The sequence below is a fragment of the Hyperoodon ampullatus genome (genome assembly GCF_949752795.1).
Source record: "Hyperoodon ampullatus genome assembly, chromosome: 16".
In the NCBI taxonomy this organism is placed as follows: domain Eukaryota; kingdom Metazoa; phylum Chordata; class Mammalia; order Artiodactyla; family Ziphiidae; genus Hyperoodon; species Hyperoodon ampullatus.
The window spans coordinates 63,407,436-63,432,000 of record NC_136929.1 but is presented as its reverse complement, the minus strand read 5'-3'; the positions used below and the strand labels follow the sequence as shown (position 1 = coordinate 63,432,000).

At 46.2% G+C, this 24,565-nt stretch overlaps 1 protein-coding gene across 1 annotated transcript in view; it reads right to left on the bottom strand.

The window, feature by feature from the left end:
* Positions 1 to 640: 640 nt before the first annotated feature.
* FOXO1 (forkhead box O1) overlaps positions 641 to 24,565 on the bottom strand; it is a gene marked incomplete at its 5' end in the record, with an annotated part of 88,687 nt that continues 64,762 nt past the window's right edge. The window contains 2 exons of the mRNA XM_079721709.1: positions 641 to 740; positions 1,218 to 2,573. Of these exons, the coding sequence (XP_079577835.1) occupies positions 1,236 to 2,573 (1,338 nt within the window). The 3' untranslated portion in view covers positions 641 to 740; positions 1,218 to 1,235. The remainder of the gene's footprint in view (positions 741 to 1,217; positions 2,574 to 24,565) is intronic.

Sequence of the window (24,565 nt, the reverse complement as noted above, 5' to 3'; positions counted from 1 at the left end):
ATTAGAACCATTTAAGTGTTTGTACAAATTTGCAAATAACAAAATAAACAAACAAAACAAACAAAAAAATAGAAAAGACTTGTACAAGGCTGGCGTTTAACCTATTTTCTATTCTTTTTTTTTTTTTCCAAAAGAGTTTTGATAAGTCCATTAATCCAGCAGATGGACAACAGGCTATTGGTTCTCCTGTGAATTATGTGGCAATGTGAACAGGTCCAGAGCTGTTCAAGGAGGTGCAGAATGGAGAGCTTGGTTCTTTGTCATTCATCAGTTCAGCAGAACACAGGTCGTACAAACAGAAGTTTAACTTATCAAGGACATGAGACCATCACAGTATTACAAAAAGAGTAGAAACTTTCCTTGGACCAAATGAATATTTAAAAAAACAAAAATGCACACAAATACAACTCTGTAGCTACGGCTTATATACAAAACTTGAAAGCACACCAGGATCCAAAAGTCTTTTCTGCAATTTTATGGTGTAGTGAGTTTGGCACTTCATTGTAATGAAATTTCCAATGGCACAGTCCTTATCTACAGCAGCACGTAACCTGCAAACATCGGGCAAACATCCTGTACAGGAAAAGTGTCTTCGCTGCCAAGTCTGACGAAAGGAAAAAAGAAACACTTTTTTTCTTTTTTTTTTAATCAAGAAAACGAAAAGGTAGGGTGAAGGACATCTTTGGACTGCTTCTCTCAGTTCCTGCTGTCAGACAATCTGAAGTACTTTTAAGTGTAGCCTAGGAAAGAAAACACATACACACACACACTCATTGAATGTACAGCCAAATTAAAATCAACTCAACTCAACATATTAGGGTGACAGACAAACTGCAGGGGGGCTGGACTTTCTCAAACAGCTCTGAAATCACTCAGTGGGAGAAAATTCCACTTCAAAAAACCCTTCAGCGTTTGATTTGTATCAAATGCATTCACTTATTGAAGAGTTACTAAAAAGATGCAGCCATCTAGTCTAACTGTCGAAAGAAACTCTCTAAAGCAGTTAGAGGAAAAGCTTCCTTATGTTTAAGCTCCAGAGGAAAATTTATAAGCTGCAAAAGGGGTGGAGGATGAATGATAAAAGATGCCTCTCGGCAAGGGGCGGCCAGCTGCCATCCAAAACTCCCCGACCATGGAAGATACAAGGCAAGGTACTGGGTTTTCCTCTCTTTTAAGTCCTGTTTTCAGAAGGCCTTTTGATACCAGGGTGCTCTTACCTGCTCACTCGCTCGCTCTCAGCCTGACACCCAGCTGTGTGTCGTCGTCTTGACACTGTGTGGGAAGCTTTGGTTGGGCAACACATTGTCAAAGTTAAAATCCAACGTATCTCCATCCATGAGGTCGTTCCGGATGATGGACTCCATGTCACAGTCCAAGCGCTCGATAAACATGCCGTCCAAGTCACTGGGGAGCTTCTCCTGGTGGAGAATGCCCATCCTGCCATAGCCGTTGCAGCTGCTCACGGAGGAGTAGCCCCCCAGGGCATTCATCTGCATGGGGTGGGGCAGAGGCACTTGTAAAGCTGTCTTCACTGGGGCCAAGCGGCTCAGACCCGAGGTGTGGGGCATGGTGCTCACCGCGTGGGGCAAGGCACGCCCATTAACCGCAGACGTCGACTGAGCGTGTCCAGGGTGGGTGTGGGAGCTGGGGTTCATCATTTTGCTATGAGATGCCTGGCTGCCATAGGCTGGCATGACCGAATTAGGGCCCATCAACACATTCTGGCCAAGGACTCGGCTGCTGGGTTGAGCCACCCCAGGGTCAACTGGTGTCAGAATGTCATTATGGGGAGGAGAGTCGGAAGTAAGTAACTCCTTCAAGAGTCCCGGTGCACAGTTATACTGACTCATGCCTCCATAACTCGATTTGCTGTCCTGAAGCGTTTGCATAGGCATCTGGGGCAAAGGGCTCATGCTGGACTGGCCGTACGTGTATTTTTGGTAGTTTGGGCTGGGTGAATTCAGACTGGTGTTTGGCGGCGCAAACGAGTAGCATGGTGTCTGCTGCATCATGGTGCCCGGCGAAGACTGGGTTGAAACAGTTAATGACGTTGGTGATGAGAGAAGGTTGAGATTATCCAAAAGGTTTTCCATGTTCTCAGGACTGCTGATCTCAGACAGACTGGGCAGAGTCGAGGCCATCTTCGCAGCCGATGGCGGGTACACCAGAGAGTGCACGTCCCCGTCCCCGAGGTCGTCCTGCTCGGTCATGATGGGAGAAAGCCTCCCACTGATAGTACTAGCATTCGAGCTAGTTCGAGGGCGAAATGTACTCCAGTTATCAAAGTCGTCATTGCTGTGAGAGCCAGGGCTTGCAGGCCACTTAGAAAACTGAGAGCCTGGGCTGTCCCCGGCACCCTCCTGGCCAGATTGGAGGGATGCTTTTTTCTTGGCAGCTCGGCCTCGGCTCTTAGCAAATTTACTGTTGTTGTCCATGGAGGCGGCTCTTCTCCTGGGGGATTTCCCACTCTTGCCTCCCTCTGGATTAAGCATCCACCAGGAGCTTTTTCCAGTTCCTTCATTCTGCACTCGAATAAACTTGCTGTGTAGGGACAGATTATGGCGAATTGAATTCTGTAAAGCAAAGCACCATGTTAGAAATACAATACTCCTCCAATTGGAAAACCCACTATTCAATACAGACACGTATCACATGGAAGACAAGTCAAGTTTTGAAAGAGTTTACGGTATAGATTTCAATCTGTACAGTCACTACGTGAGAGCTCAAATCAGTAAAGGGAAAACAGTATCGTATCTTAAAAACAGTATCTGCCTTAATTTAACGAGGGGACAAAGTTAAATGAGCATTATTATAAACACCTTCTTTTATATAGCTCTATTTTGCAGGGAAATTACAGGAACTGGTTTTAAAACCACTTGGATTTGCTACGCAAGTAGCACTCCACAACAAAGTGCTATCAAACCCCTTTCCACTCCATCACGCCTAGAACTACTGCAAATTCTCTTCGGATGGCACATTTGCCACTTACACGGACACACGGCGAGACTGACAGCATCTGGAGAGCCTCTGGGACGCGTGGACAAGGAAAAGGGGGCTCCCGAGGAGGAGGGAGCTTCTCTGATAGATTTTTTTGCCCCAGCACAGGACAGGGCACGCAGGAGGCTCCGTCATCAGGGCCCTGATCCCAAGTCTAGGGACGGGGACCTGGGGACCTGGAGCAGGGCTGTGTGTGCTATGTGGCCCCCAGACTTCCCTGGCTTCCTCTGCTGACTGAATGCAAGGCTCAGCCGACCGAGCCCCCCGAACCGCTGCGGCCCCCCTCCCTGACCACGGAAAGGCTCCGGCTGGATTTGTGGTCGCCCGGGATGCAGCCACGACACCCACACTTTCACGCCATCGCCGTGGGACGCAGATGCTTGAGTGCCAATCACTGCGCCAGAACAAAGCCTTGGCACACAGCAGGGCAGGGCAGGGCTCAACACAGACTATGAGTTCACAATTTTCCTCATTAAAAGGAGGCAGAAAACAAAGGGAAAAAAATCTCACTTTCTAAAAGGAGATGCAAAAGTCAGAGTGAGGCCGGACAGTCAAGGCTGAGAAATCCACATTTCAGAACGCCCTCTGACCCTCTGTACTACACTCCACCCAAGGATTGCAACACAGCGGCTATGTGACGAGCCCTTCTGCCAGGCCCAGGCAAGTGTGGGTCAGCCACGGCCCTGAATGGGACTTCCAGGCTGGACGCTGGGCAGGTGTGTAAGTGGATGGCAGTGAGGGTTTTCTTCTGTTGCCAAGATTCTCCTCTTCCTTCTCACCTACAGATCTATCCCCAACTCAAGACCGGCTATGAGGACTTTGTGGACATACAAGAACCCTCTAAAAGAGGCCGAGCACTGCAATTCCCCAATGAAATACATCCCCGTAAGATTCCCCAAACCCTATGGGAAGGTTTTACTTACACGCACGCGCGCTCACACACACACACACACACACACATACTGTGTGCTCCCAATATTCCATCATGACTATTTTGTTCTTTGAACACAACAGAAACACAGATAAGTGACGATGAAATCTCTGGAGGAAAGGAAGCTTGACTCCTGTCCCTGTCACATTTAGTAACTGATAAAGGGGGAAGATCTTCCTAGATAGTGGCTTCCTGGCTGTCTGCACTGCCTGGGGGAGGAGGTGGCACAGCTCTATGATTCACATAATTAGATCAGATCATTTGCAACTGCAATTGGGGGACATTTTTTTAATCTTATTTTTGCCTGGAAGTCATTCCTTTCTCTCTCTTTTTTTTTGGCTGTGTTGGGTCTTCGTTGCTGCGCATGGGCTTTCTCTAGTTGCGGTGAGCGGGGGCTACTCTTCGTTGTGGTGCACGGGCCTCTCAATGTGATGGCTTCTCTTGTTGCGGAGCATGGGCTCTAGGTGCGCGGGCTTCAGTAGTTGTGGCTCGTGGGCTCTAGAGTGCAGGCTCAGTAGTTGTGGCTCACGGGCTCAGTAGTTGTGGCTCGCGGACCCTAGAGCGCAGGCTCAGTAGTTGTGGCATGCAGGCTTCAGTAGTTATGGCACATGGGCTCAGTAGTTGTGGCTCGCGGGCTCTAGAGCACAGGCTCAGCAGTTGTGGCTCACGGGCTTAGTTGCTCCGCGGCATGTGGGGTCTTCCCAGACCACGGCTCGAACCCGTGTCCCTGGCATTGGCAGGCAGATTCTTAACCACTGCGCCACCAGGGAAGTCCCTGGGGGACATTTCTAACAAGACTGCAGAATCTGTCATGATGAAATCTTTAAAAAGTTCAGGAAGCATTCACTAGCTCGGATGGGACATACGCTGACTTACCACTTAGATTTACCAAAAAAAAAAAAAAGGGCGGGGGGCGGGGAGTGGATGTAGAACAATCCCTTACTTATCAAAACATTATGCTACATATTTTCCTAAGAGGACATTTCAGGTCGCTCTTTGAGCAACAGAGCTGTCTCCTAACTTTGCCAACAATTAAAAAATTTTTTTCCGAACAGGAAAAGGTTTGCTGCGCAGGGCTTGTTACATAAATTCCTGTTTTTCACACAGCCGGCAGGACATTAAAGAAGCTATGATTTCCAATGGGGGATATCGGAGTGGAGTGTTGAAGAGGTAAAGCTTGTAAAAATACGTGTCGCTATTAATGATGTTATGTCTGCAAATCTCTGCCGGATGCGGTGGACACAGCCGAGGCAGGGAAAGTGCGGCTCCCCGTGACCTGCGCGGAGAGCCACACGCGGACAGCAGTGCTCTGAGCTGTTCAGTTCTTTGACCAACGAATAAATATCACGTGAGGAGAGAGGTAGGGTGAGAGGACAGGAGACTCGTGCACTGCAAACCACATACCTAAATCCCAAGGTTCTGCATGAGACCATCAGAGAAAAAGACCACTCAGCAACTTTCTCCTCCACTAGCCGTAGTCTCTGCAGTCCGGGCCTGCCGCTGGTGCCGGGCTGCCTCTCCTCTGCACACGCCCCTCGGCTGCCTGTCCCTCGACTCTCCCTTGCCTCCTGCGTGCCTGGCCACCCAGAGCAGGGCAGCGAGTTCTTGGGAAGCCGGACCCAATGGAAGTCCGTGGATCGTGTTGGGGGCAGGGGCAGCCTGCACCCGGTGTGCCCTGGCTTGCTCAACCTGCTCTGCCAGCTGTTTCGAACGCTCGGGTGTTCATTTTGTGCGCTCTACAGACCGGATTCCAAGCTTCTTAAAGGGCAAGGGGCTGGCGTGTGTTTTTATCTCCTAATCGCAAAGCCCCTAACAGATGCTCTACACACACGATACATTCAATGAACGTCTGTTGACGGACATCCCAAAAACATCACAGGGAAGGTGTAATGCCTTCCACATCTTTTCTCTATCCATTCGTGTACCAATTCATGCCAAGGAACTTTTACTGGGACTGATTTATGCTGGGTGCAGTGAAGGACGTCAGAAGGAATTAGTCACAGAGTCTGCCCTCCGGGTGTTTTATGATCTACCTGGGAAAGGAACAAGTCCACCTAAATGGCCTCTCAGGACAAAAAAATGATGTACAAAGGACTGTCCAGGAGCCTCGACTTTTTCCTGCCAAAGGTCACCCCACCCCCACCTTCTGTCTCAGCCCAAGTGTCCCTTCCTTCCGGAAGCATTTCCTGAGAAGCCCATCCCAGCCTGCAGCTAACCCAGGACCTGATTTACTCACCACAATCATGACTCTGCTATGTCTGGCTCCCCACTACCCTGTGAGCTGCATGAGCTCGGGGACCTGGGCTGTCCTCTTGGAGCTGCGCTGTATCCTCGCAGCTCCATCACCAAGTAGACACTCAAGTATCTGTTGAATGGATGAATAGGTCCTACATGTACGGGGTTGTCGTGAAGATTAAATGAGACAACAGATGTCCTTACCTCAATCGATATCACCCGCTGTTATTATTAAGATAATGGCACCTATAAGATAACATGTCCGTGTTTTAGAGACTCACCCATATGACAAACATTGGTCTCCTTTCTTTATAATCGTACCTTGTACTGTTCCCACTAAGACGAGGCTTTTACATGTTAGTTACTGGGAAAATAGACCAGTTTTGCAGTAGTAGTTAAGATATTTTCTCTCTGCACTAGACAGTGTCTGCTGTGGGCAGGTGTTAATGAAGGAATTTAGATACTACTACGCGCTTGCTGGGCGCGTTCTCAGAATCCTCAAGGTGGCTGCCGGAGCCTTGTGTGCGGGCTCCGCGCTCTGAGTTCAGCTGGTGTGTGACGGGGAAGCAGCGGCAGGTGTTAGAGCAGGGCCACTGCCAAGGCCACAGGCTGGTGTGTCTCCTTGGGGGACGGTTGTGACTGAGCTCTGCGGGCCCACCGCCCTCCTGGCTGCAAGAAGCCACGCTCCAAGGCTGGGCCCCAGAGACCCTGAAGACACAGGGCAGGAACTGCCCCTTCCCTGGACGCACTTAGCCTGGATGTCTAAAGCAATAATCGGACAGCCGTCGACGTGCAAGAAGAAATCTTTACACTTTTCACCTACTTTACATTTTTATCTCATTTTTTAAAATGAGCATGGAGAAGTTGATTTGAGAACTAAGTTCCGTTTCTCCATTCTTTAGCCATTGAATAAAGTTTGTCTGTTCCAGCCTCAAAAAAAATTAAGTAAATAAAAATGAGCAAATGCATTATACAATATATACAATATGTTGGTACAGTGTAAGTGAATAAATGTACCATCAAAAAGGGTGTGATTTTTACAAAAACATTTAGAGAGCACTAGTCTATTACAGTAAACTTCCAGGCTACTAGAAGCCCCAACAAAGAAAACCAAGGGAGCAGAACTAGACCTCCGTCAAGTCTAACAAACTCTTTGGTCCCCCAAGGCCTGGGCTGGAGAAATGGCCTGGGGGTCCAGCCCTCAGTTTGCTCCCTCCCCCCCGCCCTCCTGAATCCCGCCTTCAGACCTGAGCTCCCACCTGGCTCCATCCAGCCCACCCACGAGTGTACGTGGAGACCACCACCTCTCAGCCACCACTCTACCCATCACTGCTGCACCCTACTTTCTGCTGGGCATTCTAAGACTACTCTGGTCTTTGTGTTTAACCAAGAATAAAACAAAACCAGCAACTTAAGCTGAATACATCCTGCTCAGGATCCCCTGGCCTTCGTACTTTACACGTGGATTTTACCTTACGGTTTACAAACGGCTTTCAATACATCATGTCTCATTCCATCCTTGCAAGAGCCCTATATAAGGCAGGTATTATTGGCCCCGTTTTAAAAATAGGAAAACTGAGGCTCGGAAAATGAATCTCATGCAAAATAACTCTGCACACAACACCACTGCCAGCTGGAGAAACCACTTTTTGCCGTCACCATCATGAAGAAGAATCAAAGGAACATACTTAAGACTGAGGTTACATATGTGCATCTTGAGGGAGCGGAAATAATTCTGTTTACAAACACTAGTTTAGAAAGCTCGTTTTCTGCCTCAATGGGTAATAAATTTACAAAATATGATTTGCTTTTAATTCTAATTGGTTACTCTTTGTGGAAAGAAAGCAGGGCAGCTGCAGTGTGAATTTCAAATGTGAGCACCGCCCAGGGAAAGCCTGTGCAAAGGGGCTGTGAGGACCCACGAGGGAAATGGAAAGGCCCTCAGAGGTCCCACAGCCTAGAACTGCCCGTCGCCCTGTGAGAGGGTGGGTGTGAGCTACAGTCACCAAGCCAAACAAAAAGAGCTCCAAACTAAGGCGCTGGAACACGTGACTAAATGAACTTGTTGTTCTAGAAATTCTAGAAATTCTTTCAAAATGCTAGACACACTAGGTTTTTCCAAAAGCATTTTATCTAATTTCTGTGAACTCTGTCAATGTGTGCTATGGTTTCGTAGGCTCCCAGCATGGACTCACCCCGCCTCCTGCTTCCTCTGTTTTACACATCCCTTCCTGCAGTTCCAAGAATGAAAACAAACTAAGGAGAAAGCAGGAATAATCTCTGTTCAACAGAGTTCCCGTTAGAGGTGCTAATAAAACAACAACTTTGTAAAATAATGCATGTTGCTTGCAAACAGAAGGAAACATGTGACCTTTCTTGCCTGTGCTTCTTTTTTACAGGTGATGTCGAAAGACGTATGTTACCAACCGACAGCATAAAAATTCAACTTTAGAAAGTGCTGCAATGGAAGATGTGCCGTGAAGAGCTTGATCTGCGTGCTTACACGTTAGGCCCTGGCATCCAGCTCTTCTTCTGTAAAGCTGATTTCACTTCCCCGAAACCTGGCCTTCTTGCCTGCACATCAGTGACCCCAAAGGCCACTCTCACCCCCAGTCTGTACTAGGACTCAGGCCTCCCTGGGAACCCCTGTGGACAGAGGACTGCAAGCCTCATAAAACTTGTGAGCTGGAAAACCCTGGGAAGGTCACCTGGCCTAACACCCTCATTTTTTATTAGGGAAAATAGAGTTCAGAAAGATTAAAATGCAGGTGTGAAAGGCTTATGGGTGTTCATTTACAAAAAGCAGAATCACATGGGGCTTTAGTCCTAGAAGAACAAGTGTCAAGGACGTGCAATGACCCTCCCCCAACCAAACCAATACTCAGCTACAGATTTCTCCAGCGGCTAGACAGACACACATTTGGCTCGAAGCAGCTCTATCTCTGACTCAAATAATTCCAAAGGAAGGAAAAGATGACTACATTAAATCAGCTTCTACTAAAAAAAGCGTATCGGAGACTATGTTCTCATGTACAACAGAACCAGAAAGACACATGTAAGATCTCATGTGAACCTTCGTGTTTTCAGAAGGCAGTGGGGAGGCGGATCCCAAGGTCAGACCGTGGGACCCCTGAGTCAGCTGGTCTCCCCAAGCCCCAGTCTTGACGTCCGTGACACAATACCAACTGTTACGCGGGATCGTTAGGGGCGGCACGGCATCACCTCCATGGAAAGTACTCAGCGCATCACCTGGCACAAAGTGAGGGAACAGAGGTTGGCTATTTTGTGATGGGGAGTAAAGAGAGGTATAAACAGGAATTTTTTAGCCATCATGAATGGTTACAACCTGATTAAAAAACCATTCATCACAAACTTCCTGTTCAACAGGCAGCCAGCCTTCCTGAGGCTGTTTCCATGTCCTCACAACTGAGCTGCAAAACCCTTCTTTGACAGAGAAATTGTTCTCGCCCTTTAAGAGGATTTCAAAGGTAAAAGTCTGGATCGTTTGACTAGCGTGTTCCGTCAGCTGTGGGGGCGACCCCTGTCATAACCTGTGTCCACGAGCTTGTTCAAGGAGAGGGACATACACCAGTCAGCCAACTGGTATCCAGGAAGGCAATTACGAGAACAACGCTCTTCCTCGTCTCTTCTCGCACGGTGGCCACCCACCGCCGCCTGCTTCACAGACAGCAAACCCTGAAAGAGCCCCCGAGGGGTGGGGGGGATTTAGAGCAGACTGCAGGGCAGAGTGCTGGGTAAAGGGGTGGGTTACAAAGTGAACGGGACCGTGGTATCAGGAAACAAGGCGTGCAGACGGAAGCACCCCTGGCCTAGAAGGACGGCCAAGGAGGAAACCTTGTGATAGAGAAACAGACGATGCTCCACGGCTCGCCTGGTCTTTAATAAGCTCTGCTGTTGGCCAAAAGCCTCCATATTTCAGGGTAAATTTTCAGCCAACAACCTCAGACATTTAGGACTTAAGAAAAAATCTTCAGGGATGGAAGAGAAACTTTACTTAATGATATTAAAAGTATCCCAAGCTTTTGCTTCTCAGAAGGTTGTAATTAAAAAAGAAGCACCAGGGCTTCCCTGGTGGCGCAGTGGTTGAGAGTCCGCCTGCCGATGCAGGGGACACAGGTTCGTGCCCCGGTCCGGGAGGATTCCACATGCCGTGGAGCGGCTGGGCCCGTGAGCCATGGCCACTGAGCCTGCGCGTCCGGAGCCTGTGCTCCACAACGGGAGACGCCACAACAGTGAGAGGCCCGCGTACCAAAAAAAAAAAAAAAAAAAAAAGAAGCACCATGTTTCCCCATGCTGTGTCCCATAGGAAAACCCCGTATCAGAGAAAGCTACATTTTATGAGAGGAAGGGCGAAGTCCTTAATTTTCAGATGTGAAAACCTATACCATTTCATGCCCTGTGTTTTACACACTATCAGAAACCAGGAACTCCGAAAGACAAAACCCAGAACAACCCAGGTGAGGCTGAAACCTTAGATGCAAGCATCTTCCCTTCTGTTCCAGATCATGAGGCATCTATCTGAATCACTGTCCTTGTACAATCTCCGTGAAAGTTGCTACTGTGGAGCCCTGCTTAGTGAAGTCTGGAAAACAGAAACTACCTCCCACGGCTATACGCTTGGGCCTGATGTTGCCATATACTAGCCACAGAGCTAATTCTCAAGTGAATGTCATCAACCCTGGCTAGGAAGGTCCCCGTAATGGATATACAGAGACTAAATTTCACTTGGCTAAAATTCTTTTAAATGCCTTTTTTTTTTCTTTTTTAATAAAAAGGATGTGTCGGCTACTAAGGATTTCAAAGTGGAGCTTGTTCTCCTGGGATTTAGTTCCAGTGCGGCAAGCAGGCATCCCTGGACACCCTTTAACCCAGTCACTCCTTCCCCAGGGAGGCACAGAGACCGGCAGGCACTGCCAAGCCCACAGCAAGGAGCCACCACTCCCCACCCTGCCCATCAGCTGACCTGAAGGAGCCTATCCTTTGCGAAACTTCTTTTTCATTAACTGCCCAGAATACAGACTCTTTTGTGCTCTTGCCTAATGACTGCCTCAGACACAGAAGGCCTCACCAGCGCAGAATATTAAGAGGAAACTCATTTGTTGAAGTGATTCTGCCATTTTCCTAATGAAAATCTTTGTTTATTTTATAGGCCATACCATTTTTCGAATCTTCAGTGGCTTTAGAAACGCACTGCTTTACAATGCAATTAACTACCTTATGCATTTGGCTACCGGAATGAGGCAAAACAAAATAAAAGCCAAAAACAAAGAACACATTAGGATTTACTCTCTTCTGATGAAGAACTTAAATCAGGCATAAAATGAAACATAGAATATATCAATAGTTTGATCCATTTTAAAGTTTTCTAAAGAGAACTAAAGTGAATTTTAAAGTATTCTGTCAGAGTTAGTGATGAGCCCGTTAAACCTGTTCATGGGGCTTCCCTGGTGGCGCAGTGGTTGAGAGTCCGCCTGCCGATGCAGGGGACACGGGTTAGTGCCCCGGTTCGGAAGGATCCCACATGCCGCAGAGCGGCTGGGCTCGTGAGCCATGGCCGCTGAGACTGCGTGTCTGGAGCCTGTGCTCCGCAACGGGAGAGGCCACAACAGTGAGAGGCCCGCGTACAGCAAAAACAACAACAACAAAACAAAACAAAACAAAACCTGTTCATGTTAAGTAAATGTTTATTCAAGGTTTGCAACCAAACTGCTTACAAGAGCCACAAAAAGCTTTATGAATGTAAAGGCAGTAAGGCTGAAACTTGGACAGATTAGAATCTCTAGGATAAGATCCCACCCATAGGACGTACTATCTATAATTGCTTTTTATCCTAAATATGTTCACTGTCTGGAAAATCTAGGGAAAGATGAATCCACTGAATGCATAAGCTATTTACCAAAAACTGCTACTCATGGTCAACAGAATTAAAAAGTACAAAGTCTAGGTTTATGTGGGGTTTTTTTTTCTGTTTTGGAACCCAAATATGATAAATCCAGATTACAACAACAACTTGCAATAAAACACAACACTCTGAATTACACATTATTTGCAATGTACGGTTTTCTTGGTTACACAGAATCTTGAAACCAGCCTTCTTGCCCATCATTCTGGCTAAGGAACCTAAAGCAACAATGATTTGTTAAGTACACATTGTCTTAGGGCTACCCCCAAAAATTCTTCAGCGTTTGTCCCAAGTCAAATAGTTACAAATATTCACTGACTGACCCAATACTAGCAAAACCATTTGGGCCCATTTACTTCATGACAAAGCAAAGCGCCCCCCACCGTGGGAGACTGGGCCAGCCAGAGCTGTCCCCAAGCGTCCTGCAGATGGCAGGGATCCACCTCAGTGAACAGACCACAGACACAGCAGGTCTGCTGCACAACAGCCCTACTCTCCACACCTTCCTTCCAAACAACAAAGGCTCCGTCAGTACCACCGGGACCCACGCCAGTTCAGGGACTCCAAAAGAACCCCCCCCCAAATGTTTCAGAAATGCAGCTTTATTAAGTTACCTAAAAGCCTACATATACATGTCTCTTAAGGCCTTTCAGAATGTGTCCACCTTAAAACCACACCTCCTCACCAGCACAGCCCCTGTCCCGCACCTAACTTCTCAAGCAGTATTTGTCCACGGCGCTGTCACGACAACATGGTGCTGTGCTTGTTTGTCACCCATGCTATGAACAGCATTTTCACCTCTGAAAACTGCATCAACTGAACAAGGAAGGAGCCTGAGAACGGCCCCCTCACTCCTGCAGAGTCACTGACACTCCACCAGAAGTAACACATTTATTAAGTGATGCCCACAGGACCTGCAGCCTAAATCAGGTCTCAGGTCAAGATTAAGGCCAGCTCTGGGAGCATATGCTTCGCCACGATCACTCCGGGGCTCAGGGGATGCTGGAAGGCTCCAAACTGAGTTTGCCCTGGAACCAGATTTAGACGACCTGGGGACATCTACTATGACTCCTGTGGGTTCCATTATTTTTGAGCTTAGCCCCAGGGTTAGGCTGGTCCACATTCCAGAGAGAAGAGAGGAAGAAAGCCAAGTAGGACAAAAAGGATCCCCAAATCACCTGAGGATCCCCAACTGAGCGATCAGCAAACCTCCCCATCTGGAAAGTTTTCCTTGTATTAAACTTTTTACTCTAATGCTGCAGTTTGAACCCATAACCTCTTTAGAAATATGAACAACATTGTCAATGCACCGGCTACACACAACACACATTCATTGTTCTGGGTTGAGAAAACAATGAGAGAGTTTTGTTAAGCTCTATTTTAAATACTAGAGGGAAATTAACAAAGAAAGAATGAATAAATAACTATATGAACCATTTCTTAGGATGATTCAAACCAATGGAGAATTACAACTTCTCACCTGAGCCCACAGTCTGTGATGGTACACGTTAAACTCCTCTTTGAAACGTCACTGCTCACTGTTTTCAGTTTTATCACTTTGAATTTTGTCCAAAATGGAACTGTGAATAGCAACCATTGTGGCTGGAACCTTGCACATGGTACAAATGTTTTGTATCTCTTCCGAGCTACTGCATTCAAGGATACTCTGAACCACTGCCACAATTTCCACCACAATATATTAGAATATACAGTTGGGGTGCCTTTTCTCCACTTCCTTAAAATGATGCATTTGCCCAAATGGTTCAGTATTAAGGGTCTTCCCAGAAGAGTAAGGGCTTATTTAGATGATGCCCTGTGCCTCACCATCATATAACCCAAAGGAGCACGGTGAAAGCTAAGTGAGGGTGCGTTTGGAAACCACACAGCATATTAAAAATGTTAAAGACACTAACAATTTCAATTTCTAGAAATCCTTGATATTCTAAAACAAAAGCAGAGTCTTCTGGAAGAAGTTGTTAACCCTATTACCACAGATACTTAAACAACTATGAGCAGCGAGGTCAGTCTAATTTCAACTCCTCTCACTTTGTTCTAAACAACAGGTAGTCTCTTCGGTATTAATTTATTTTCTTTCTTTTTTATTACTCCGAAAAGTAACAGAGACAAATTCTGACAACCTAAATAAGACTGTAAGGGAGCATTCAGAATTGTTAGTGGGTGAACAAAGTTTCAAACAATCGCTCTTCGCTACAACTCTACCCCCAAAGGTAAGAAGTTTTACATTTTAACCATTTTTAAAGTCCATGATACACTCTATCAAACAACTGATGAAGACAGACACCAATACGCTGTATAACTGTTTTAGTCCTCAAAGCAACTATAAATTAAACTGGAGTAGCATGCAATTTGAGAACAAAATATTTTCTTCTGAAGAGTCCTGAAGGCTGGGTTATTTAGTTTTTTGTTTATTTAAATTATAAAGACACCCAACTGTTCCAAAAGGACCCCAGGGGGCTTCCCTGGTGGCACAGTGGTTGGGAGTCTGCCTGCCAATGCAGGGGATGCGGGTTCGCGCCCTGGTCTGGGAAGATCCCACATGCCGCAGAGCAGCTGGGCCCGTGAGCCACAATTACTGAGCCTGCGCATCTGGAGCCTGTGCTCTGCAACAAGACAGGCCGCGATAGTGAGAGGCCCGCGCACCGGGATGAAGAGTGGCCCCTGCTTGCCACAACTAGAGAAAGCCCTCGCACAGAAACGAAGACCCAACACAGACATTAATTAATTAATTAATTAATTTAAAAAAAAAAAGGACCCCAGGGTCAGTCAGGGCTGGAGCAGAACATGTCCCATCAGCACTGCCCCAGCCAGCACCAGAGCACTGTTCTGTTCTTGGGGGATGGAGGGGGGCGGAGGTACCAAGGATCTCACAGAATCTTGAGTCAGTCATTTTTACTGGGAATACAAACAGAAGATAAACTTTTACCCTCATTTTTATCATTGAAAAATCCATCCAAAATTAATCAAGAAGTCAAGCAAAGCTTAGTTGAAGTGGGTCTAACGTAAACTATTTAAATCCAGACAATCTCAGAAATTAATTTATTTCCATTCACATTTCAATAACATAAATCAGGGTCTTTTAATGAAAAGCAATCAATGTCATTTTCATTCAACAGGTACTCATTGGGCCCCTACTGTATACTAGGTACTGTTGAAACAACTAAGTCACATGAGGCTCTTTTCCTGCCTCCCAGGGTCATATACAGATGGCTGACAACACGAAAATGAAAGGTGGCACATGCTCACAACAAGAAAGGAAAGACCCTAACCTAGAACTGAGGAAAGGCAAGATTCAGATCGCCGGATAAAAGGGAAGGGAATTGTCGATGTGAATGCAGAACACGAATAAAAGGTGATGGGTATACTACATAAAGTGTTCTAAAACCCGAGAGACCTGGATTCAAACCCGAACCTGAGTAATCCTGGGCAAGTGACTTACAATCTAACAGTACTTACCTTACTGAACCACAGTACTAAATGCTCAGTGCGTACAAAGTGACCAACAAATATTAGTATCAGTACATGCAAAAAAGTTTGTTAAAAGCACTAACAAGACGTGTCTGGAGAAGAAAGAAGGGGTAAGAGTGGCTGTATTTGAGTTCAGACGCAGAAAGAGGGGAAAACAAGGTGGGAGGGGACTTCTAAAAATGAGCCAGGAGCTTGTATTTTATCCGACACGCAACACTCAGGAGAGCGAGAAAAGATCAGAATAAAGTTACGACGTGGAACCTAGAGGAAAGGGCCAACCTGTCTTCCCACGAGACAGCAGGGAAAAATGGAGAGACTGTGTCCTGCTCGGAAAGCAGATATTTTTGATTATCCAAAAATTTAAGGATGTGCGACGTCTGTGTTTTCATGTGCATATAAATGTTTGTTGATAAGCAAAAGCACCTCGGGGGCTTCCCTGGTGGCGCAGTGGTTGAGAGTCCGCCTGCCGATGCAGGGGACACGGGTCATGCCCCGGTCTGGGAAGATCCCACATGCCGCGGAGCGGCTGGGCCCGTGAGCCATGGCCGCTGAGCCTGCGCGTCCGGAGCCTGTGCTCCGCAACGGGAGAGGCCACAACAGTGAGAGGCCCGCGTACTGCAAAAAAAAAAAAAAAAAAAAAAAGCACCTAGGGGAGGTGCTGTCTTCAGTATGGTTCTTCCCCACCCTGAAAGGTGCCCTTTGTTCAAATCACTCCCCCAACAGGAGGCTGCCTCGGCTTGTGTGGAGAGGCGGATGACAAGTGTCACCTTGAGGGCTTCATGCATCTCTCGCTGAAAATGACGGGGTTTTATATTAAAGCTGCTGCCGGGCTTTTGTCTCATGATTCAAATGCTACTTGGTTGTTTTGAAACTCGTGGTATAATATCTGATTTTTTCATAGTCAGAGGAGGGCAGGAGACTGGGACTGGGACCATTTGTTTTGAAAACAAATTCTAAAATTCGTGAAGGCTGGTGTGTTTTCATACTTTTATCCACCGTTCACAACATTTGGCATACAAATCCCATTCTTACTTTTAGAAAGGTTTATTTTTGTTTCTTGAGGTCATTGTCTAGGCTCAACCATAACATCTTTCAGGTTGTTTTGAAAGGCTAAAGGGAAATTAAAGGAAATAATGCCCTACAATGTAACCATGGACTGTTCCACATAAACAGGGATAAAGCTACAACAAATCACCCAGTTATTCAGTACCCTAGAAGATGCATGAGATCCAGGGCCAAGACTGGCCCATGGCTGGGCAGCAGTGGTATGAGGATAAACTGAGATGGCATTTTCTCCCCAGTAACCGCCCCCACACACAACATTCCCTCCACCACATACACACTTCCATCATCCTGAAAGGCACCACACACGCACACGCACACACACAGGAAAGAGGTCTAAATCTTGGGAACTTAATTTTTAACGGCTGACTATCCCATCAGAATCTGATTATAAAAGCATGACTGTGGGTACAAACCCTACCCTCAGCAGATCCCATCGACCTTTCCTCTTCCACAGCCCAGGAGCCCTGGCCTCTATCTGCTTCCTTTCCTTTCTGCCCCCAAAATAAGTTAGTGCCGTGCAACTTACAACCAGGTTTAAAAGTCACAAAGTTACTAGCAAACAAACAAACAACAGCAGGCAGTTCAAACATTTTGTAAAAGGAAGATCTCACAGTCCAATACTTGGTCTGGTCACTTATCTAGAGAAGCGCTGAGGAACACTTGCTGAGAGAAATACCACACCACAGGTTATTAACCTCCCATCTATTTCACAGCGCTTTCTCCCAACCATTGCTCCTTTTAGGATCCTTCTGTTCTCCCCACCAAAGCAAACAAAACCAAACAAAGCAGTTCCATTAATTCAGAGTCTGTATCTTCTGGATAGAAAATACTTTATGTGAACTTTTCATGTACACTCGACTCCTGGAAAAGCTTAGCTTAGGTATGGAAGGAAGGGAGGGAGGAGAATAGAGAAGAGAAGAGAAGAGAAGGGAACATCAAGTGCAATGCCCAAGATCAGTTCTGAGAAGCTGGACGTGCTTCCTTAGTTTGAGATTTCAATGCAAAATAATAAATCCTTTCTGCCTGGCTGGAACAATTCACCTCAAAATAAAAGAGTTTTTTTTGTTAAGAGGTTCTGCTTCCCCCAAAGCAGAGGGCTGACTGATGAGAGGGATTCAGAATCTGCCACTTGCACCTTCACCACGCCCCCCTACCATATAATCAAGCAATCTAATGAGAGCAACAAAAGCAGCAAAGCTGAATATTAAATATTAAACAAGAGCTGGGGGGAGGGCTGTTGACACAGGCGGCCTCGCTCGGGGAATGTGCCTGGTCCAGCGCCTGCCAAGAGGAAGCAGTGTGCTGTTCTGGGTCCAAACTTCTTAAGTCCATCCTTGCCAAACAGTGCAGCTGTCACTCAGGCTATAGTTCATGAATCTTTACCTAACAACTCTGACAACCATTCCTAGAATGCTGATCCTGTTGACTGAGAACCTTCCTGCGTTCCGGTTAAAATCCTACTCCACAAAGCTCCTGCTGAACTGCCGACAATGACATGATGACAGGATTCCCCATGGCCAGCCTCCCACCCCACCCCCAGGGTAGTCTCTATCTCCAACCACTGCCCACGTGGATTCGCCCTCCAGGTCGCCAAAGGTTAGATTTTCCTCTAACCACTGAGGTCTCCTGGAGCACCTCCAAAGTAAATCCAGGCCAAGGCGGTACACTGTGGCCGAGGACAGCATCTCCAACATGCGCTCCAAAGAATAACGGCTCCTCCTAGGGTGAAAGGAGTTCACTGAGGAAGTATGCTCGGGGTATCTGGCCACACCGACTCAAACAGGACTCCCAACTGCAGGATTCTTAGAGCCTTTAATACACTAACTTCATGTTAACATACAAAAGCAAAGCAAAGCAAAACACAACACCCTTCACTAACTTAAGATGTTTTGTTCTGTTTTGTGGGTGTGATCCCATGCACCCACCACGTCTCTGACACTTCCTCACAGACCACACTGTGGAACCAACGTTTAGTAGCACACACTTTGGGAAATGCTGGTCTAATGGCAAGACAGTGGTCAAGAGAGTGAAGACCCAGGTCTGGCTCTATCTTTGTATGTATGACTTTGGACAAATTTTATGTCCTGTGTATCTCCGCTTTCTTGCCTATAGAGTGGAAAAAATAACGTTTGTCCTAACTCCACAGAGGAGTTGTAATGGATACAACCTCTTCAAAAAGCATAAATAGAGTACTGTGCACTTGTGAGATTTCATGATTACGCCCAGGGTAGAAGCGCAGGCTACCTGAAAGCTGCAGAGCTATCCACACTTCCTACCAAAGAACACACCTGTCCCAGGTACCCTGGAAAGCCCAGGTGCTCTGCGAACCATGCACCATGCCCTCTCACTCTCTGAAGGACGAAGGAGACGCAGACTCTCCGAGCAGGTCAGGTTACTCAGGATGAAGCAGGTCCTGCACAGGCCTCTCGCCCGAGATCTCACAGTAAGAGCCAACATCAGTATCTTCAAAAATACACAAGGCAGAGTTACCAGGGGAGAAGAATGGGCCCACTCTCATTTCATTTCCAAATCTCTCCCACCTCCCTTAATGCTTTTGTGAGAGGAAGGAAGGCAAGCAAGGTACAGGAGGAAGAAGAAAAGGGGAGGAGAGAAGGTAGGAGAAGAGTGTGGTAGGTTGATTTGCTCAGACAGCGGAATGAAAAAAATGACTATGATTCTGGAGACAGCTCCTAGGTCAGGAAAATACTCCGGCTCTGGCTGTAAGAGCTGTGATGTGAGCAGGGAGACAGTTCTCTAGGGTCACGGAAACAGAGCCTGGAGGAGAGGAACCTGCACACAGGCGCTCCTCGTTAGCACAATGGGTAGCAGAGCTACTGTAGAACCAGATTGGGGACAAACAGCAGCTAGGACTGGAAAGGTTACTTATATACAACATTTGACAATGAATGTCCATTATCACATCCCCGAAACCTCTGGTGCATGCTATTTGTAGCTAACATAAACGGTGACCTTTATTACCAGTTACATGGGATCTATATGGTCAATTATTTCTTTTACAAGACAACCTCACTGAATATAATGATGATGTCTCTCGGTGGTGAAGGTAATGGGGATTTTTAATTTCTAGTGGTAGGCTGTCCTTCTTGCTGTTGTTAAAAGAAAGAGCACGTATAACTTTTAAAATCAGAATAAAGCTACTTCCTTGGCGGGGAGAGACCCAAAAAGAAAAAAAAATTATGCCTGTTCCTCTTTCATGTGTTCATTCAAAAAACTGATTTCCTACCAAGTGCCAGGACCTGTATCATATAATACACACACACACACACACACATAAATATTTACATAATCAAATAAGATGAAGTTCACAAACTATATCCTGATTTTTTATTTTTTCAGGAAATAGCTCTTTCCTTAATCAGAAGTAGAAAAAACAATAGTTTTATGATAGTTTTACACAAAACCAGTAGAATATGGTGGCTGAGGAACATAAGCCTGTTGTCAGACAAGCCTGGATTCTAACCCAGTCCTGGCACTTAGTGAATGTGACCTTGGCTGAGGTGCTTCAACTCCCCATGCTTTAATCACCTCATCTGCAAAATGGGGACAACAGTTGCCACTTAAAAAGTTTTTATAAGGATTAAAATGAGATAATCACACAAAGCACTTATAAACACAAAATGTCAAGCAAACGTCTAGCCTCTGACTAAAGGCAAAGCAAACCTCATGTCACCGCCCTGCACAGATTCAAAGAGAACCGAGTGCTGGTACCTTTTTTTAGGCAAAACACATCCCTGGACACTGGGTCTTAATGTTTATCCAACCATTATTAGCAGTAGCAACAAAAGATGCTGCCACTTGAAGATGAAAGTCATCCCGGGCACGATCAAACAAAATAATTTCAGCCAGAAGCTCAAAGACACACCAGCTCAAGACCGTGTCTAAAGCACTTCTTAGCCCTCATCTACACACAGACATACAAGGGTGATGCAGTTAGGGAGATACGGGCACCAACATTTTAAAACCCAGCAGGAGAGGGTGTCGGAAGAAATAAAAAAATAAAAAATAAAAAAAAACCAGAATAAAAGCAAATGCTTGGGCACGTCCTTGGAGAATACAGAAGGGAATTTGGGCTTTTCCAGGGCATAAAAGGTGTCTGGGGTGGACAGGGCACCACTGAAAATCTCAGCTGTGTTCTGTGACTCCTTCCCTCATCGTGGATAAACCCGGAAGAGAAACCGCTGAAAGGCAAAAAAGGTGAACAAAAATAGAGTGCAACAGCCTTCACACTTTGCTGAAACACATGCCTTCACCTTTGAAAGACAATCATGAGAACTTGCAGAGGGCTGTCTTCATACAATAGGACAAATTGTGTTTAAATTGGGAAACCAGCTGTTCCTTGATCAGTCATCCTTTTATCATCAACAGAACTTTAATTAGCCCCCATCTGCTTCCTGTTTTATGCCACAAATCTTAACTTTCACCTGTCTGGAACCAAACTGCAATAACTACACCCATAGTAAATAAAAACAATGAACTCATACAACGTGCAATTAATTCTTGTTAAGTTGATAGTGGGCTATTCAAAACAGTGCCTGATTCAAATTAACGATTTTCCCATAAATGACAAAGTTCTATACTAAAATTCAACAGAAACTCTCTCCCACCCACATCTTCTTGCACTTTTTCCATTAAGAAGGTTTTCAAGCTGTCTGGCTTCAATTTCCTGACTTTACAGTTAAGTGTGGGGCCACATCAGGTCATGTAATGAAAATGGCTAAAACTCAAAAACACCATGCTGACTTTAAAACAGTTGCAGAATGATACCTACACTGACAACACTTATATAAATGTAAAGGGTGACTATATAGGATTTATGGACCCGCCTGTATCAGCCCAGCTGAGGCGGGGGGCAGGCTTCTCTAAGGAAAGGAGCCCCCAACAGCCCACCTCTGAGTCAGTGACTGCCTCTGGGGAGACAGGAAGGCTTCAAGCAAGATGGGTGACATTTGTTAAAACCATGTGGTAGCATGTGCGTACCAACTGTACTAGCCTCTGTGCGCTTCTAGGTGTTGGGACTATTTCATAAAGCTGTGTGAGAAAGACGGGGGGTGGGGGCAGGGCAGCAGCCAAGAGGGAAGGAGAATCAGTGCCCTAGACTTTCTGACCCCCACCCAGGCGCATGCCCATCTGAGAGCTGGGGCAGCACCGGACACAGCTTGAAAAAGCTCCCCAAATTGTCATGCCACACCCCCAAGCTCATCCTTCGGGAAGGCTGAGTACCAGTCCACTCGCCTCAAGGGCAGGGACACCACTCACTCATCTCGAAACTGCCAGCGCTCACCTACCTAGTCAGGACCTGAGACATGAATATTACTTGAGTGAATCAATAGCTATCCGAAGAGGATTTCTTGTGCTGCTATCTCGTGGCCCAATAACCAAGCACACCCGGTCAATTTCCCTTTCCTGAAGGAGTCTGAAGAGATGGGTGGTTACCATTCCAGACTGATGATCGGCATCTTCTGGGAAGTGTGGTGAAAACTGAAACCCTAAAGCCCTTGGCTTGGAGGCTGGGATTCACAGCACATATGGAGTGTGGCCCAGGGTTCCTTTTTTTTTGCGGTACGCGGGCCTCTCACTGCCATGGCCTCTCCCGTTGCGGAGCACAGGCTCCGGACGCGCAGGCTCAGCGGCCATGGCTCACGGGCCCAGCCGCTCCGCGGCACGTGGGCTCTTCCCGGACCGGGGCACGAACCCGTGTCCCCCGCATCGGTAGGCGGACTCCCAACCACTGCGCCACCAGGGAAGCCCCAGGGTTCCATATTTTAAAAAGTCATAATAATACTGAGGGTCACCAGTTTGGGGAACACCTGGAGTAGCTTAACATCCAATATTCCTTTCAGTTCTAATATTCTAAGAGAATAACTCAACTGTCTTATTCCATATAGAGTCTGACTCAACAGGAGGAGAGTGAAGTCCCAGAATATTCTTAACAAGTATCTCATCTAACAGGCAAGTTTGAGAAACACTGCGTTAGTGGTACTTGTATGGGGCATTGACACCAAATAATATAAGGCAACTTAGTAGTATGATGTTATTTAACAAGTAGTTAAGAAAGGATGTTTAAAAATATAATTATAAGGTTATTATGGATAAAAGCCAGTTTGTTCTGAGATCAGACTTTAAACCATCATTGTTTTTCAGAAAGAAAAACAGAAGCATCGTTAGGGAATGAGGACGTGTCAACCTCACCTTTCAATTTCCTGGAATTCTCCTCCCCCGCTTTCCTCTTTAATATATAGTATTTCCTTTGGACACACACACAGCTGACTTCACAATGAAGTCTTTACAAGATCACGGCTCCAGATACCAACAGGCCAGCCAGGGACTCAGTGGGAAGAACACTATTGCAGCTTGACTGCACCCGCTTCCACTGCTCCTGCTTTGGCCAAGAAAGGATAATCATTTCTTATCAAACATTGATATCACCTAAAATTCCTTTACATTTCTGACAAGCCATCTGACTCCAGGATGGAGGGAGACTTCACATCTGCTCTGGAAATTAACAGTGGAAAGTACTTTCATGGGATCAAAGGTTCTGAACACAGCTGACCATAGGTCAGGTGAGCCTGACCCAGGTTAATGCAGAAGGAAAGGAGAGTGAAACCCTATCCAGCAAAGTGGATCCAAGCAGCCGCCAGTTTTCAAGGGTCAAAAGCAGAATCTAAATGACAAAGATGTCCAGAAAAGTGCAAAATTATCCTGGCTAGTATGTCATGTAAGGGCTCACATGGCATCAGACATCTTTGAGGGTGTTTAACTTAGTACATAATTTTAACAAGATCATGTTTGAGACAAGACCAATCCAAAAAGGGGCTACTTCCTTCAGTGTGTACCCAAGGGAAGTGTGAACCCCCTCCTTCCATTCCATGACTGAAGGCCAGTCTTCCATATATGGAGGCATCCACTTCTCCCCTAACTCCAAGGTTACTGTGACATGAAGCTCTTTTAAGAATAAATGTGGGAAAGAACCTCATGCTAAAAACTCTGGATCACAATCCATAAAGCAGTGAAATCAATCTAGAGGGTGGAGGCCAGCATTTTTTTTTTATTAACAAAATAGAAAGCTTTTCTATTTTGTAAAACTCTTGTATCACGTTTGTGCACGTGTACACTGAGTCATACTGGAAAATGGATTTCTTACTATGCATCAGGCTGGGGACAAAAATGAGAAAGCCATAGAAACAGAAAGAAACGCATTACTTCCTAGAGGACATGCTTTCCCTCTCTAGGAAAGGCCTATGACAAAGCCCAATGAAACGGAGCACAGCTCCATCCCCAGGGTTTCCGGAGATACCCCAAAACCTTCAGGGAGCGCCCACTCTGTGCAGGCAACAGGGGGCCTTCTGCTCAGCGTCCTGTGAGGCAGATGTGACTCACTATCTGGGACAGGGAAGGATACAGGCTGGGAAAGGGTTGTGGACTATCATGTTGGACAATTTTTTTTTTAACCAGGTAACTTCTGGCCAAGTTACTTTCTCGTCAAGAGAAGAAACGTGGTATGCTAAACCTTCACATTTTAGAAGTGTGATTTTAAAGAACTATTACTTAGGTCTCCATCTTTCCTTTGGGTGGGTGCAGAGTCAGCACAATGAAACCATGGCTCGGGCAAGTGAGAAAAATGAATTTAGATTATGTTTACAAGCCAAGGAAAGGAGAAAAGAAGACACGTTGAACAAATCCTCTACTGGAAACATTGCTAAAGTGTTTTTAAACTGAAGATTATACCACCACTTAAGATATTTTTTCTCTACTATTTTGCCCAGCATATTACAAAACTGCATCTAGGACTGAAATAGCAGATTGCCTCAAGAGCAAATGACAATATTTGTACCAGAAATGTTGGCAACCAGCGGCACAGATGGGTTTCTGCACAGCAATCTTCAAAATGGGGCTCCAAGAATAACTCC